At 43.5% G+C, this 14,351-nt stretch overlaps 1 protein-coding gene across 7 annotated transcripts in view; it reads left to right on the top strand.

Moving 5' to 3' along the window:
- Positions 1-14,351, top strand: part of STOX2 (storkhead box 2) — a 132,097-nt gene that overhangs the window by 83,576 nt on the left and 34,170 nt on the right. The window contains exon 1 of one of the 7 annotated variants that reach the window (XM_038178162.2): positions 7,046-7,103. The exons of the other annotated variants lie outside the window; for them this stretch is intronic. Within the exon in view, the coding sequence (XP_038034090.1) occupies positions 7,061-7,103 (43 nt within the window). The 5' untranslated portion in view covers positions 7,046-7,060. Of the gene's footprint in view, positions 1-7,045; positions 7,104-14,351 lie in introns of those variants that run through there. 7 annotated transcript variants of the gene reach the window in all.

The raw sequence follows: 14,351 nt of genomic DNA, 5'->3' as shown, positions 1-14,351 counted from the left end.
TCTTGTGCCTTTCTGCTTGTCCTTCACATAACCTACTTTAGGAAACACTGCTCTATTGTACAGTCCTTGGGAACGCTGTCTCTCCACCAGTCTCAGCCGTGGACTTCCCTGGTCCTGCCAACAAAACAAATGAAAAAATCCTAAACTTGCACAAAACCCATAGCATCATCAGCAAAATCTAAAGATGCATTAGCAACGGTAACACGGACTCTACTTAGATTTGACTGTGAAGTTTTCCTAATAAATATTCTGTTCAAAAGACAGACACAAGTGATAGCATTGAGGCCTAGATTCTGCACATTTGCTTAATTGTGCCGCTGTCGCTAGCACACCCAAGGGGATGGTGCGAGTCACAGGATCCAGGTATGTCCAAGTTTGCAACCCCAAGACCTGGTATTGATCGTGTTGACTGCTGCATGATTTGCATTAGAAATGTGGCTTGAGAAGGGACACGCGTTTTCAATATTGGATTCCAGACCCTGCCTCCAGTGTTGCACAGTAGTTTGTGCAATTTGGCAGCCGATTGAATATCTACGTACCGGAGCGTTAAGACCATAGGAAATCTTAGGGTGGAAGGGATCTCTGGAGATGGTACTCCAACTTGCACCTCAGGTGAATACAAGCCAGTCCTCTCAAGTGGATTGGAGTATTTGTGCACAAACAATGCTATTTAAACCAAACCAAAAGCTATTCTGGAAATTTAGTTGGAGCATAGTACATGCAAAACACAAAAGAGCCTTTGGCAAAAGCTTGTGAAGCCCATGCTAAAATAAACTGTACCCCTAATTTAAGGCCCACTCATTTGTGTCATTAATGACCCTACCTACAAGCCCGTTCAATTCATCTCGGCATGCTTTATACCATTTTTGCTTTAATGGCAAAAATATTAGTTTTCTTAATTACACAACACTTGGCTATTACCTTACTCATTTTTTGTCTAGATTTGCATCCAGTGGATGGAAAAACTCTGACTATGCAGTGACATGAGCAAGAATAAACAGAAGGAAGAAAAAAAAACACAAACCTGCTCACAAATCTTGTGCAGTTTGCCTCCTGGGATGGAGCTGTACCAGAGTGAGCCAGGCTGTATATCACAGCTAGCACCGGATTTCAGATGTGCCCAAGAGAATGGTTCTCATTACTTTATTATTATTGTAAATTTAATTTACTGAGGCAAGCTTGGTGGCTGCTTTCATATAAGTGAGGTAATTTGGCCGTATAAATCAAGCTTACTTTGTGGCTAGTTTTTAAGGAGAACTGTCACAAAGTGCGTGGAGGAAGATGAAGTGGTGGGAGCAGCAGTGCCGTGGGTTCCAGAATGGAAAAGCAGGAGGTAAGAAGGCAGCTCTGCAGCTGGCAAAGCGCAGCCAAGGCAGAGCTGGAATATCAGCACACATCACCACAGAATGCAGTGCTGCTTGTACAATGTGTGTGTTTCATGTTTGGTTTTGAAGGATGTTTCACTTCCATCAAAGAAACTTTCACTGAACTGTATACACCATATGATAAGTGTTCAACGGCAGCTAAGTGGCTAATATGAAGATGCTTTTTCTTTTTAGTCTCTACAATCAGAAATACTATCTTCAGATTCCTCGTGACTTTTCATTTTCACCGGTAGAGGAAAGCACTCAGAAGCGTAAGATTCCCACAGTGTCTTTCTGTTTCCAAGGTTTGGATGAATTGCTCTGCTGAAGAGTGATTAATCACTATCGGGAGATGGAACAAGGGTGGCTGGCATTGCAGACAGAAGCAAAATTGTCTGCTGGATGTCCAGATGAATGGGCCGTGTCTGGAGGAGCAGCGGTGGTGTCTGTCTTGTTTTCGTGTCTTGAATTATGTCTCCCTTTTGACTGCATCCCAAGTTTCAGTAGATGGTTTTCAGGTCATGCAGGAGACTGCCCCCAGCTTTTTCAATCACTGCAATTGGTAATTGCTTGGCAGAAAAGGTATTTAAAGGGAAACAGCAAAGTTTGCTACCCGTGTCACAGCTCATTTTGAATTTCATTCTGTCCTCAATTCAAACTGTTGCTGGACTAATAAATGTAATATTTATTTCTTTAGAATTTCACATGTTGTTGTTTCTGTCCTGGCAGGAATTGCATGTTCAAGAAGCCGCATTCAGGGGAGGTGTCATTTAGAAAGTAACTCTTTCTGGCATCCCTACAGCATCTTTTACATGTTTCTCTCCCTTATTCAGAGCTGAATAGTTTGTGAATGTACTACAAGGATGTGAATAATTTTATCTATATAGTGCTGCATCACTGATTTTGGAACTCTGTATTACGACGTACATTTTGCCAGGAAGCAGGCAGTTTTCTTTTTGACTGTGTGCAGAGCCAACACTTGAAAGCAGCCTTCAGTGAAAGTGTAAATATCAGTACAGGTAGGTTGCAAAACAGATCTAGTTGTGCTCTGAATATAGTCACTGGGAACGTTCAGACTGGATGTTTCCCTTAATGTGGAGTAAGAGGAGCAGAGTGGCAGCTGCCACCTGCCCAAGGGAAATGGTCCTTTCTGCAGAGACTGGGAAGGCAGTGTAGGGATGCCTTCAGAGGACAGTGCGCAAGCCCCAGGAAGGCAGACCATTGGAAAAAGAAAGCATCGTAACCAAACATCTTACCTGTGCTGAAGTCTCTCTCACCTACTCAGACCCTCACACCCCCAACATTTATGCTGTCTGTACGAGAAAAGCTTATTGAGCTGGTAATGCACTTCATGCATATATATCACAAACACACAGACATGCACGTGTTTCTGGTTGTGATTCAGCAGGTTTTTGTGGTTTTGTTTGTTGTTTGTTTTTAATCCTTTCTGTGCTTTTTTGTTCTGTATTTTGTTCTGTAGTATATTGTATATGTATTATGTAGTATATTGTATTATGTTCTGTAGTTTATTTCACCTTTGCATACCATGGTACTGAGCACTGCACGTGCTTTGTTAGATTTTTGTACTGTTTTTACAATTTCAAGTGAAAGCTGTGGGGGCCTATATAGGTTCTTTGTCATGCATATGAGCACGCTATGCAGGCTTGCTTTATTCTGTCTCTATGTCTTGTATTTTCCATCTTAAGTATTTTCTGTCTGTCTTTTGCTCTTTGGACTGTGGGATAAATCATATTTGTGATGCCATTGCTTTGGTTCTGGATAGTTGACAAACATCGAGAACCTTCCTGATTTCCCTGTGAATATTTTCATTATGAATACTCATAAATATATATTTTTATGAGCATTTACTATACTTCATTTCTCTGAGCAAAATGCAGTTGATATGTTCTTGGAGATGGAGTATAATGTTTTATTGATACTGCTACAATGAAATTTTATTATTATTTCAGTAAATTAATACATCAACAGTTTTGCCCAAGGGTAGTATTGAGATATTTAAATACTGAGTCAGATATTTTGTTTTGTCTCAGTCTTTTGGGGGAGTATTTTGGCCAACTGACTGGAGCCTTATTGTTTTAAGTAAACTTTTCACAGTACCATGTAGGTATCCATCACGTTGTAAAAATACTTGTTGGATGATTGGGAGGGGAAATGGCGCGGAAAGAAAGACTGAAGACAATTTCGTGGTGGCAAAATTTGGGTTTAGCCTGACCTCTGCTGGGTAAGTCCTGGACTTGGCCTTCCTTTGTGTCCCAGTCCAACCCAGCCCAGCTCTCTCCCGTTGTACTGGCAGTGACCTGCCATGACTGGAAGTTCAGATCCTAACTCTGCAAGCAGGAACACTTCACCAAGCTCCATGTGTGTGGTGTGCAGCTGAAGAGAAGATTCTGATTTATTCTTACCATTTTTTATTTGCGTTGCAGTTGTGGCTAAGGGCTACCCATTGTGCTGGGCACAGAAAATAAAGGATAGTACGTGCCTTGAAGACTTAGGATCTAAACAATCTACTCGGAGAGTCCTGTAAGAGAAAGGGGATGAAAAATATGTGCATTCTTCTGCGTTTTATACTGTCAGTAAATTCTGTCAGTGAAAGAATAGTGCAGCAAAGAAGTCGCATTACTCGCTATAGTTTACAAGAGCCCTCACTTTGGAATTGAGGGAGTGTGGAATAAATCACTTCTGGGAGCTTCTGTGCCCTTTTTTGCAGCAAAGCCGTTACCTTTCCCGTCCTTGTCGCTGTGTGCAGAACAGCTGAGTTAAAAACAACCTCCAGAAATGATGCATAAAGCGAATAGATTTTTGTTTTAAAAATAGTAACAAGAAAAAAGAGGTGGGAATGATTCCCAACCTTCTGTCATTTACCCACCGTCCAGCAGTGGGGACCTGTGTGTGCAAGGTGAGTAAGGTGCCAGTAAGACAGACCTGGCCCCTCCGCTCTGAAGTGAGTAGCCCTATGTCAGCAGCAAGCATGCAGTATATTTTTTAGCTTTTAGGTCGCTTCACTCTAGTGGTTTAATGTTAACCTCTCTGTTTTCTCAAGACATTGGGAATGCTAAAGGCAAAACTGCCTGCCTGCTTCCATATCCCGTAGCCTCCCAGGGCAGCCAGCACTGTCCCACCAGAGAGGCTGGTGAAGCCCACCGTGATGTCTGCGGGGCAAGGAGACTCGGCAGTGTTCACCTGGGGGGCTCTCCAAAAGGTGCTGGGTTTCAGGCCTGCTGCCTGTCATCGCTGAGGCTGGGAAAAGGTAAAAAATGGGAATGTAGGGTACCATATTCTCGCTCGTCAGCTTGACTTGGCTGAGCAGTGCGGCAGGGAAGGTGGCACGCCGTTGCTGTTGTGGGGCATGTTCGGTAAGGATCGCTGTGGTAGGTGATTAGTACGTAAGTGATGCTTGTTTTGTGGGGTTTGGGGGAACTTTGAGATCTTGCTAAAAGCTGTGACTATAACTTCTGATCTCCTGCTTCTTTTCTGAGCACTCACACCCATGGACTGTGAAACCAGCTTGGTTTGTTAGCAAGCCAAACAACTGAAGTTAAAAAAAAACAGCGATGGAATAAGGCTTTTGAGGTCATTCTCAGCTGTATTGTGCTTTAACTGTGTAAAATGAAGGACGTCCTAGTTCATGGGAGAACGGGGCTTCTCATTTCTCATGGAGATCATAGTCCTCATATGCGGGGGATGCAGGCCTTGGTATGGGAAGGATAGGGTTTATGGAGGTAAAGCGTAATAGCTGGCTATGCATTTACAGGAGGTGTTATTTGTTGCCTGTGTAACCGAATGTACACCAAGAAATGGAAGAGATTGGTAACCCATTGAGGCAACCACTGGAAAATTAATCTGTTCAGGGTCTCGTAAAATGCCTTGAGCTTCTTCTCCATGAAGCCTTCTCAGGTGATGCATGCCTAGACTGGGAGAGATTACGACTGGATATTAACAGGATGTTGAGCTAATCGCTAACACGGAGCTGGTTCCCCTTCTTTCTTCACTTTGAACCTTAATTACATCCTGAGAATGGAGAGAGAGAGAGACTAACGAGAAAGTGAGTTCTTGGGAATCCTTCTTGGGTAGCAGGTCGTGGGGATGAGATGAGGGAACTGCTGACTTGTGCAGCCACCTGGGTAGCAATCCCTCGTGGTGGCACCAGTTTGTCTCCTGGTGGAAGTGCTGGGTGCCATCTGAAGGCTGTGGGTGCCACCCTGCTCCCAGGGCTGCCTCCCCCTGAGCCTGTGAGCCAGGTCTGCCTTCACCTGGGTGCTCGGAAAATTCGTCCTGGATGTGCAGCCTGCTCAGTGGGGAGGGTCAGTCCTTCTTTACTGGTCATTTACATCACCGGAGAACATCTCCCAAGATGTGAACATCTCCCAAGATGTTCTCCGGTGATGTAAAGATGACCGCTTTTGCTCCTCATCCTTGGGGCTCGGAAGAAGTCTAGGGTGTCCTTTTGGGTGTCACTCCGCCTGCAGAGCGAGGTCTGCCCTGCTGCTGGACAGACCTGGGTGAAGCTGTGGAGAAAGGAGAGCAGGCAGACATTGCAGGAACAAATGGTTCAAGTGGTCTTCTGCAAGACAGTGTCTGCTGAGGCTGCAATTTGAAAACTGATGGTTTGCTTCTTTTTTCCCCTTTTTAACTCATTAGAGCTCTCCCCCATTCCACCTCTCTGGAAGAGTTTCCCCTTTCTCACTATATGTGTGCTCTTTTGCTCCCCCCAGTCAGCCCCCCCCCAGCCTCCCTCCCATCCTTTCAAGCCTGATACTGAACACTTCTCATCACCAGGACTTTTTATCTTCTTTCTGAATCTCAAGCAAACCCTTTCTGATCTCTGTGTGTGTTCTGGAGCGGAGCACGCCAGGATTGGGACAGGGTGAGGCTGAAAGCAAGATCACTGAAGCAACAATTGAGAGTCTTCTTGAAAGCAAAAAGTTAACGTTGTGATTCATTATCTTTTTACGAGGGCTAGAAATTTCTTCCCAGGTTTGCAAGTTTAACGTGCTTGCGTTTTGAATGAGCTCAGGAAGTTTATTTGAAGGGGTAAGGTGATGAGAGTTTTAAGTGCATTGTTCGAGCACATTTAAATCTGTGTTTTGGGGTCTGGCATTTGTCACATCCAAACATTTAAATTATTCTTTGTTTTGTTATTTTTCTTTTCAAGGGGGTGCGGGGGGAGTAGTCAAAGAATCAGGGTAATGGCTTTAACAAATGGAAATAGCTTGCATGAATGACTCCACAAGCAGCTCCTCATTCAAGCATAATTATAAACACATTTAAAATACGACTTTCACCCATACAGTTTTGTGGACATCCTTGGGGTTTGTAAATAGAAGGCAGCACAAAATTAATTCCTGAGCTGAGAGATTCTCTTCTGAACAGGCTGCATGGCTTCATTTGTGGTATTCCTGGAAATTCATCATTTTCTTTCTTTCCTTTCTTTTTTTTTTTTTTCCCACATGCTCATCTGCTGGATTTTTGTGGAAGCTTCCTGCAAGGTATGAGATCCAGTTAGATAAAGAAGAAGTTCAGGATGAAGTTTCTGGCTAAAATTCTTTCAAAATTCGTAAAAGTTTTGCTGTGTCTTACTTTAACTGCACTTCCAAGAAGTCGGTGCTGCTTTTTAACAGACGTTTTGTTTTTTTCAGCTAGTAGCTGGTTAATGAATAGCCCTGACTGTTACAAGAATGATGCATCCAGTACAACAGAGGCATGGGGACATTCCCTGTGGTATGTCTACCTTGTTTTGTGAGACACTGTCCATCATTAATCCATTGAAATCAGCTGCTGTCAGGTGCTCATCGTTGTGAGAGGTAGTGAGGCTGTCATGGGACTTTCTTGTTTCGTGTTGCTAATAGGTAATTAATAGTAAATGATCCTAGGAAGGATCTGGGCTCCAATACAAGACACTCACAAATAATCAATATTCTTGACCACCGAGCTCAGGCATATGGTCACAGAGATAGCAGACTAATGCCCAACTGTTATGTCCAGGGTTCAAGACCCTCTCCACCACTTGGATCCTTCTCACAGCACTTATTTATTATTGCTATTCTGTACGCTCACTAGCAGCAGAAAAATAGCAGCTGTTCATGGGCCTTGAGTGTTGCTGAACTGTAAGGCAAAAGCATGGCAGATTTTTAGGGCAGTTGTGGAGGTTTTGCAGTGCAGCAACCAAACCCTGTTTTTCTCAGAATGTTTCTGTATTCATTAGAGATGGGTGCCATGGAGTGTTTTCTAGCTCACTAACAGAAATGTTACCCTTTCTGATCCCTTGGACATCCAAGTGGGAAATAACTGAGGGCTGGCTGTCAGAAATGCTTGGTGTGACACTCCAAATCTTATTTGCAGCAGTACGCTGTCTGCTCCCGAGCCTCCTGCCTCACTCACTCACAGCCTTGCAGCAGATCCCAGCCTGACCAGACAAACCCTGCTAGCTCCACATTCTCCCGGTGGGATTGCGTTCCTCCAGCAGCAAGCCCGGGCTGCTAAGCTTTACGGTTTCCTCCTGAGCTGATAGGTGATTCGTGAGGTGGGGAAGATGAAATCATGTTCCAGACTATCACCATTCCGGTTCCTTTGCTCGGGGCTCCTCTTTATCAAGTCAGAATCAAGATTTGAAATGAAAAATAAACATTTCCAAAGCAATCCTACTGCCCCTCGGGGGTTTGTCTTAATGCTTGCTCCTTTGTAGCCTGTCTTCCAGGTATTCAGATGCCTCTCCAGCTAATGCCTTTCCCACAGCTGCCTTCTGGTAGGGGCCAAAATCGGAAGAAACAAGCTTTTGGGGACGCTGACTTCCATCTGCTGCTGCTGCAAATGACTGTTACAAGCTTTTTCCCCAAATGGCTCTAGATCCATTTTGAAACCAGACTGGGGTTTTGCCCCTGCTGCTGGAAGGCTGTGCCATTACCCCACCTCTGTCCTGGTTAGCAGTCTTCATCTCATTTCCTGGCTGAGTTTTCTGTTTGCTGAAACAAGGAATTTTCAGGGTGACACGTGGTGAGAGTCTCCCCTAGCAGTCTCCCTTGGATCCTTGCTGTCTGTTCTGCTGAAACACATAGCTTAGCATAAAGACTGGCAAAATTCTGCAGTGCAGAATGAGTTTGTTTTTTTCTGAGGTTTACATTTTAAATTGGAAGAAAAATTATTGCGACGGTCATTTACATTAGTTGCTGAGTAAGGATTTGGAAGTAATCTGTTCTATAGTTTATAAACTGTTTCCTTTTGGTTTCTTTTCAGTTTGTTTTCCCTATGAATGTGATGTATGTGATCTCTGTCTTGGGTTTAAAATATTCCTGCTTGCTTTTTGAAACATTTCTTCAAGCTCTTTTTTTTTTTTTTTTATTGCATGCATAAAGCGCTTAATGCCCTCAATCTGCATGAAAATGTTTTGTGTATAACTCTAAAAGCTCCCTTAGGACTGGAGATTTTTTAATGAAACAGTTTAAACGTTTTCCACACAAATGGGCACTTGGGGCAAATGACATTATAAAAATTATAAGAATAATTTTTAAGATATTTTCACTGTTTCTTTCTTAAAGACCTGCATCTCCAGTCAGCTTGATGGCTCTTACTGGCAAAGAAATAAAGTTTGTATGGGTAGGAAGCGAGATGTTAATAAGAAAGAGGAACAATAGACAGCCTTCCCTGCTTCAGTCAGCATGGTGCAGGTGTTCAGGCTGATGTAATGGTGTTGCTGCTTTCCTACTCCGAGATGTACATGCATATTTATAAACACATGCAAGCCAATCGAGTATTGCATTTGCAAGAAAAACTAACAGAACAGGGATTGAGAGAGAGAAGAAGGCAATAAAAACGCTTCAGCTTCTTCAGGCCCTGCTCAGACTGAATGAAAGTTTTCATTTTGAAATATGAAAAGATTCTCAGGTTTCACATGAGGAAATACATGATACTGGATATTCTTGTTAGGACACATGTTGACACTCATGTTGTAAAACTCAAGTCCTACATATGGTTCACTCGTAGACAGAAGCTCTATTCTGTGGAGGTTTGTGAGATCCAAAGGAAATTGTTTTCTGATTTGAAACAGAGCTCAGAAGTAGTCAAATTCCATGTGGAAGAAAATCCCCAAAACAGTAGTTTTAGATCAGATGAAATACTTAATTCCATCAGGATCAGGCTGTTCTATTTCAAATTTGACTGCTTAAATGTCTTAAATATTGCTTCACCTAATGCAGCCTTTCAGAACAAACTAATTTGAAGGGAGAGAGAGAAGCACTTCATTTAGGAATACAGTAACAGGAAGTTCTGACATTTGTCAAAGTGTTTCTCCCTCTCTCAAACTAATATTTCATAATATCAGAGCGGTTTTCTGATACCTTTTAATTCTGGTAGAATTGTAACCTACACAGCAGGATGTTGTTCATGGGAAGCCATTCTTTCTGACTGTGCAATCTGCGTGTTGGGGAGGTATTCCAGCAGTGATGGAAAAATGCAGGATTCTGCCTTATTTCTCTTGCATGTTATTTTCCACTGGAATGGTTGCTCTCGTGTCTAATACACCATATTCCTTAGGAAACTTCATTATTGCCAGTGACGGTTTTTAACAGATCCTTGGTAGAAATGGGTACACGCTGTCACTGACAGAAAAGCACTATTTTTAAGCATGTTCTTGGAATGTGTCCTTGCTACTTTTATCCCTGTTTGTTCCAGCTATGTGTCCTTACTTGGTTCAAGTGCCAGTGGTCTATCAGATACGACAAAAAATGCTTGCCTGCTCCAGGAACTTTTTGTAGAAGTTGCCATCTTGATAAAAACAGTGCTGATAAACCTAAACCCAGATGCCATAAAAACAGATGGAATTTAGAAAACCATTTAAACCCTCCTTGAAAATTCCAGCTGTCACGTGGGCTGGTGCCTGTCAGCCATGTGGAATGACAAATGTAGGTTCCTCTGTGTATGTGGTATGTACAGGTTCCTCTCTACAAGGTATGAGATCCAGGTGGGTAAAGTAGAAGTTCAGGGTGAAGTTTCTGGCAAAAACGTCATTTGCAATGTCTTTGCTTTCTGCAGTAGGTCAGGCTGGGAGCTGCTGGGCAGGGGGGGTTTACTTCTGTTTGTGCTGGTTCTGTTGCCAGCTTAGGTAGGCCTGTTGAAAGCACCCAATTTGCTAGTTAGTTTTTAAGCATAGACAAGAATATATCGTTTCTAATGTATGTGTCTGACACGAATGTGTTTCAAGGGCAATAAAGATACGTATGTTTATCTACTGGCTGTTTAACCCTATCTGTCAGTTATAAATGGAAGATTTCTGGCACGGGAGAGACCATTTTGCATAAACCATTCAGCAGGGGTTTCCAGATGCTTAGATTTCCAATAAATACTACTAATAAAAAAGTCTAAGAGGGCCAAGCATATGCCTAGGATATGCTGAGTGCTAGAGTATGTAAGCATGACTTCATTTGGTACAGGCAGGCCAGTGCTAGCTCTAACCTAGTCAGTTCTGGTAACATAAGCAGTGTAGTTCTGCACCACAGTGCTCAACACAGCAAAAAATATTTGAATATTTGGGGAGTTACCCCACAGGGTAGCATAAAGCTGGCCCAAGGCACATTTCCTTCAGTTGTAGTCATGGCATTGAACGCACCACAGATGTGTTGGGTAGCTTTACATATCTCTACCACCCCCTGCTTTTGAATCACAGCTGCTTCCTGGCGCAGTTCAGGGAGTAATGATGATTAGTCTGCAGGCGCTAGGTGTGCTGGACCTGTCCTGGAGCTTTTCCTGGAGGCTGGGAGAATTGACGTGTGCTGTTTAAGCATCTCCTCCTGGAGTTACCACTGGCCAGTGCTGGGCCTCAAATTTGGCTGTAACTCATTTGCTTGGTCATCATCTGTTAGCTCAGTTCAGGCTGACATCTGAGAGAAGTGGGAAGTTGGAACAAATGGTGTTTAGCCTAGTTTAATCTTTGCCATAATCTATCCGTTTAGCAGTGAAGGAAAAGAGCAAAAATGTTTAGTAAGCCTCCAGAAAAAATCCACAGCTTTAGCAACTGGCCAAATGCTGTATGTGGAGGTAGTAGTCAGATCTTTCTAGGCTTCCAGGTAACAGAAAGTAGATGGAGAAGACTAAGGAATCGTTTTGCATTTGTGTATTGCAGAAATATGTAAGCATCAGATTTTTCATGATTTTCTATAAATACAAACAAAAAGTTCCAATTGAAGTTACAGGTTTTGATTGTAAGTTTTTTATCCTTAAGCTAACAGTTGTGGCACTTCTTCTGTAGATTGTGCAATTTGGTTGAGCAGTTGCTAGTTTTGCTGGAAGGTATTGCTCCTCATCTTGTCCTCTCTTGTTGTTTGCCAGGTTCCTCCTCCTGTACTTGAGGAAAAAGGGAATTGTGAATGTTTAATAGCTAAAGATACAGTGTTGGTCCCAAGGCCAAATACCAAAGCTGATAAAATCATTAAGAGCCTTTTTTTTTTTTTTCCTTTTCAAAGGAACCTTTTAAATGGCAGTAATTGATAAATATGTAAAGCTGAAGATCACAAGGAGGAAGTGATCTCATGCCTGCATGGCCTCATAGATTCTATCTGAAACGACTTGGCTCTGTCTGAAGCAGGCTGTGAACTCCTTGGGGCAGGACGTGTCTTCTTCCAGATCTTGTAAAATGCCAGACACTGCTGATATCACCTTGTAAGGAACCATTTCTTCATACCTGACTTGAAGAGAAAGTGATGGGTTTCAGTCATGTCAGTGAAGGAGCTAACATTTAAAGGCTCAAATGACAAATAGAGGAGCCAAAACAATACTATGGGAAAGCAGTGTCAGCAAGAAAATGGTGTGGACACAATATGGGATACGCCTTTTTAAAAACCTTTGCACTATCCCAGAATTTGTATATTCTACCTTGAGCCTTGGCCTGGGATTTCCTGTATGCTCCATGATCACAGGAAACAGCCTGCTGTTGTTTTTTGTACTGCTTGGCATGGCAAAATTGGATTTTTCGATTTTTTTAATTATTTTTTTTCAGCTTCCAGCTATTTATTTAATTTTAAAGGGCTTTACCAGTGATCTTGTCCATCATGTGTGCATTTTCTGTGTGTAGCTGCGGGGCAGGGAAGATCCCAGCACTTCTGGTACCATGCAGCGGTTCTCAGTCTAGCTTAAGAGCGGTGGCGGTCGCCTTTCAGTGTTACCAAGACTCTGCCATGTTACCTTCGTGAGGTTTATTCCTTGCTCAAGCAGAAAGTCTCCACTTCTTTCAGGTTAGCCAACTCCGGTAATGAGTTGCCTGTCAAGTACTGGAATAAAAGCGTCTATGCAGCTTCCATAAGCGATTCAAGTGATGAGTGAGCTCATAAAGGAAAGAGCATTGAAATTCAGGCTGAATCAGTGGTTAATTGTCTGCTCGTCCCTTCTCAGCTCCCCTCCTTGCGTCTGAGTGCCGGAGGAGGATGAGGTCATGGTGCTGGTCCTTGACCATGACAGGCTGCCGACCTCCCGTGTCCTACCGGGGCTTGTGTCAGCTGCATCCCAAACACAGAGTTACTCTGAAATAAATGCTCTTTTAGCTTTCTCCTAAACATCCACCAGCCTTGTGTGGTTGGGATCTTCACGTCATTGATGCCAGTGGGCCGTGAGACTGACCAGCCCTAAAAACCAAGATGCCCATTGAGACTTAAAACAAAGCCTTTGGCCAAAGTTCAGAGCTCTGGATCCATGGCAAGGCACCTTTGCTACCTGGTGATTTGGCTCTAGAAACAAATTCTCCACTTGCTTTTAAGCCTGTGTTGTCAAACATCATTTTAAAAGCAGAACCAAAAGCAATTGAGCATGCTGTTTGCTGCAACTTTCTGGTTTGCTCTGGATTTCGTGTGCTAGTCTCTTTTTACAAAACACTTTTGGGACAGAAACTCCTACATTCATTCAGGATAGAGGTGGCTGGTGGCCTCACCCTTCTTGTGGAAAAAAATGTTTATTTTCCAGTTGTCGTTTTAGATGATAACATCTTTTCAGACAGGTGGAAAATCAGCCTGAGTTTTGCTGCAAGTGTGGAGCCTATGTTAATACCAGTCATAGGAGAATATTTTTGTGGTGGTCCTTTGGTTTGCTTTCTTAAAGACCAGTTGTGAAGCAGTGTTGAGTTAAAAAGTCACATAAAATACTTGAAGGGTTTAGTATTGTACTGGAGAGGGTGGGTTATTTGGTTTCTGCAGTTGCTCCGGTTTGCTTCTGGAAGCACTTGGCTAGCACTGCCTCCAAAGCATGTCCTGCCAGGTGATGTGCAGTGGGGTTTTTGTGCCCGTACTGCTTTTTGGAGTACCAAGTGCCTGTCGTGCCCTTACTTAAGATGGAAAAGTTTCTCATGATGAAGGAGAATTGGACAGAAATTGGCTTTATTCCTTCATAAAGTAAATAAATAAGATGCTAAAATGAAAAACCCAAACCCTGAACCTTTACAATCCCAACACTAAAGAAGCCAACCAACAAAAGACTTCGTTTTATTTTATTCTTTGAGCTCCACCTGCTTCAGGTCTTGTGTGCCCGAAAGCCTGGGGCCGCGGGTGGCCTTTGCTGAAGTGAAGCGCCGTGCCTGCTTTGGCTCAAAAGATGCAGGGACTGGGCAAAGTGCAAAGGCAGGGCTAATTTCTTCCAGCCAGGCAGCTCTTGCTTTTCCTCCTTGATTTTGGGTTCGCCAGCATCCTTGTAAGCAGAGGGCAGGGGGGTGCCAGGCTGGCAGGCCTCGGCCTGGGGGTGGTGGGAGGGGCCGCCGCTGAGGTACGGCTCGGTGGAGGCCTCAGAGGCGATGCAGGTCACACTGAGCCCGTAACTTTGTTCGAAATTGGTTGTGGCTCTGCAGCATGGCTGGGTTCGGCCGTTAGTTAGTCCTAGAAAGCTGTAGGGTTTGGTGGCAGAGCAGGTAGGGCTGGTCTAGCTCAACACTGCCACTGGGATTCTGCGCTGCTGCGCTGCAGGGCAGAGAAGGCTTTAAATACGTTACAGCATTTCAAG

This window comes from Anas platyrhynchos, chromosome 4 (genome assembly GCF_047663525.1).
Source record: "Anas platyrhynchos isolate ZD024472 breed Pekin duck chromosome 4, IASCAAS_PekinDuck_T2T, whole genome shotgun sequence".
In the NCBI taxonomy this organism is placed as follows: domain Eukaryota; kingdom Metazoa; phylum Chordata; class Aves; order Anseriformes; family Anatidae; genus Anas; species Anas platyrhynchos.
The sequence above is the reverse complement of the archived record's forward strand: the minus strand, read 5'-3'. Positions and strand labels throughout refer to the sequence as shown.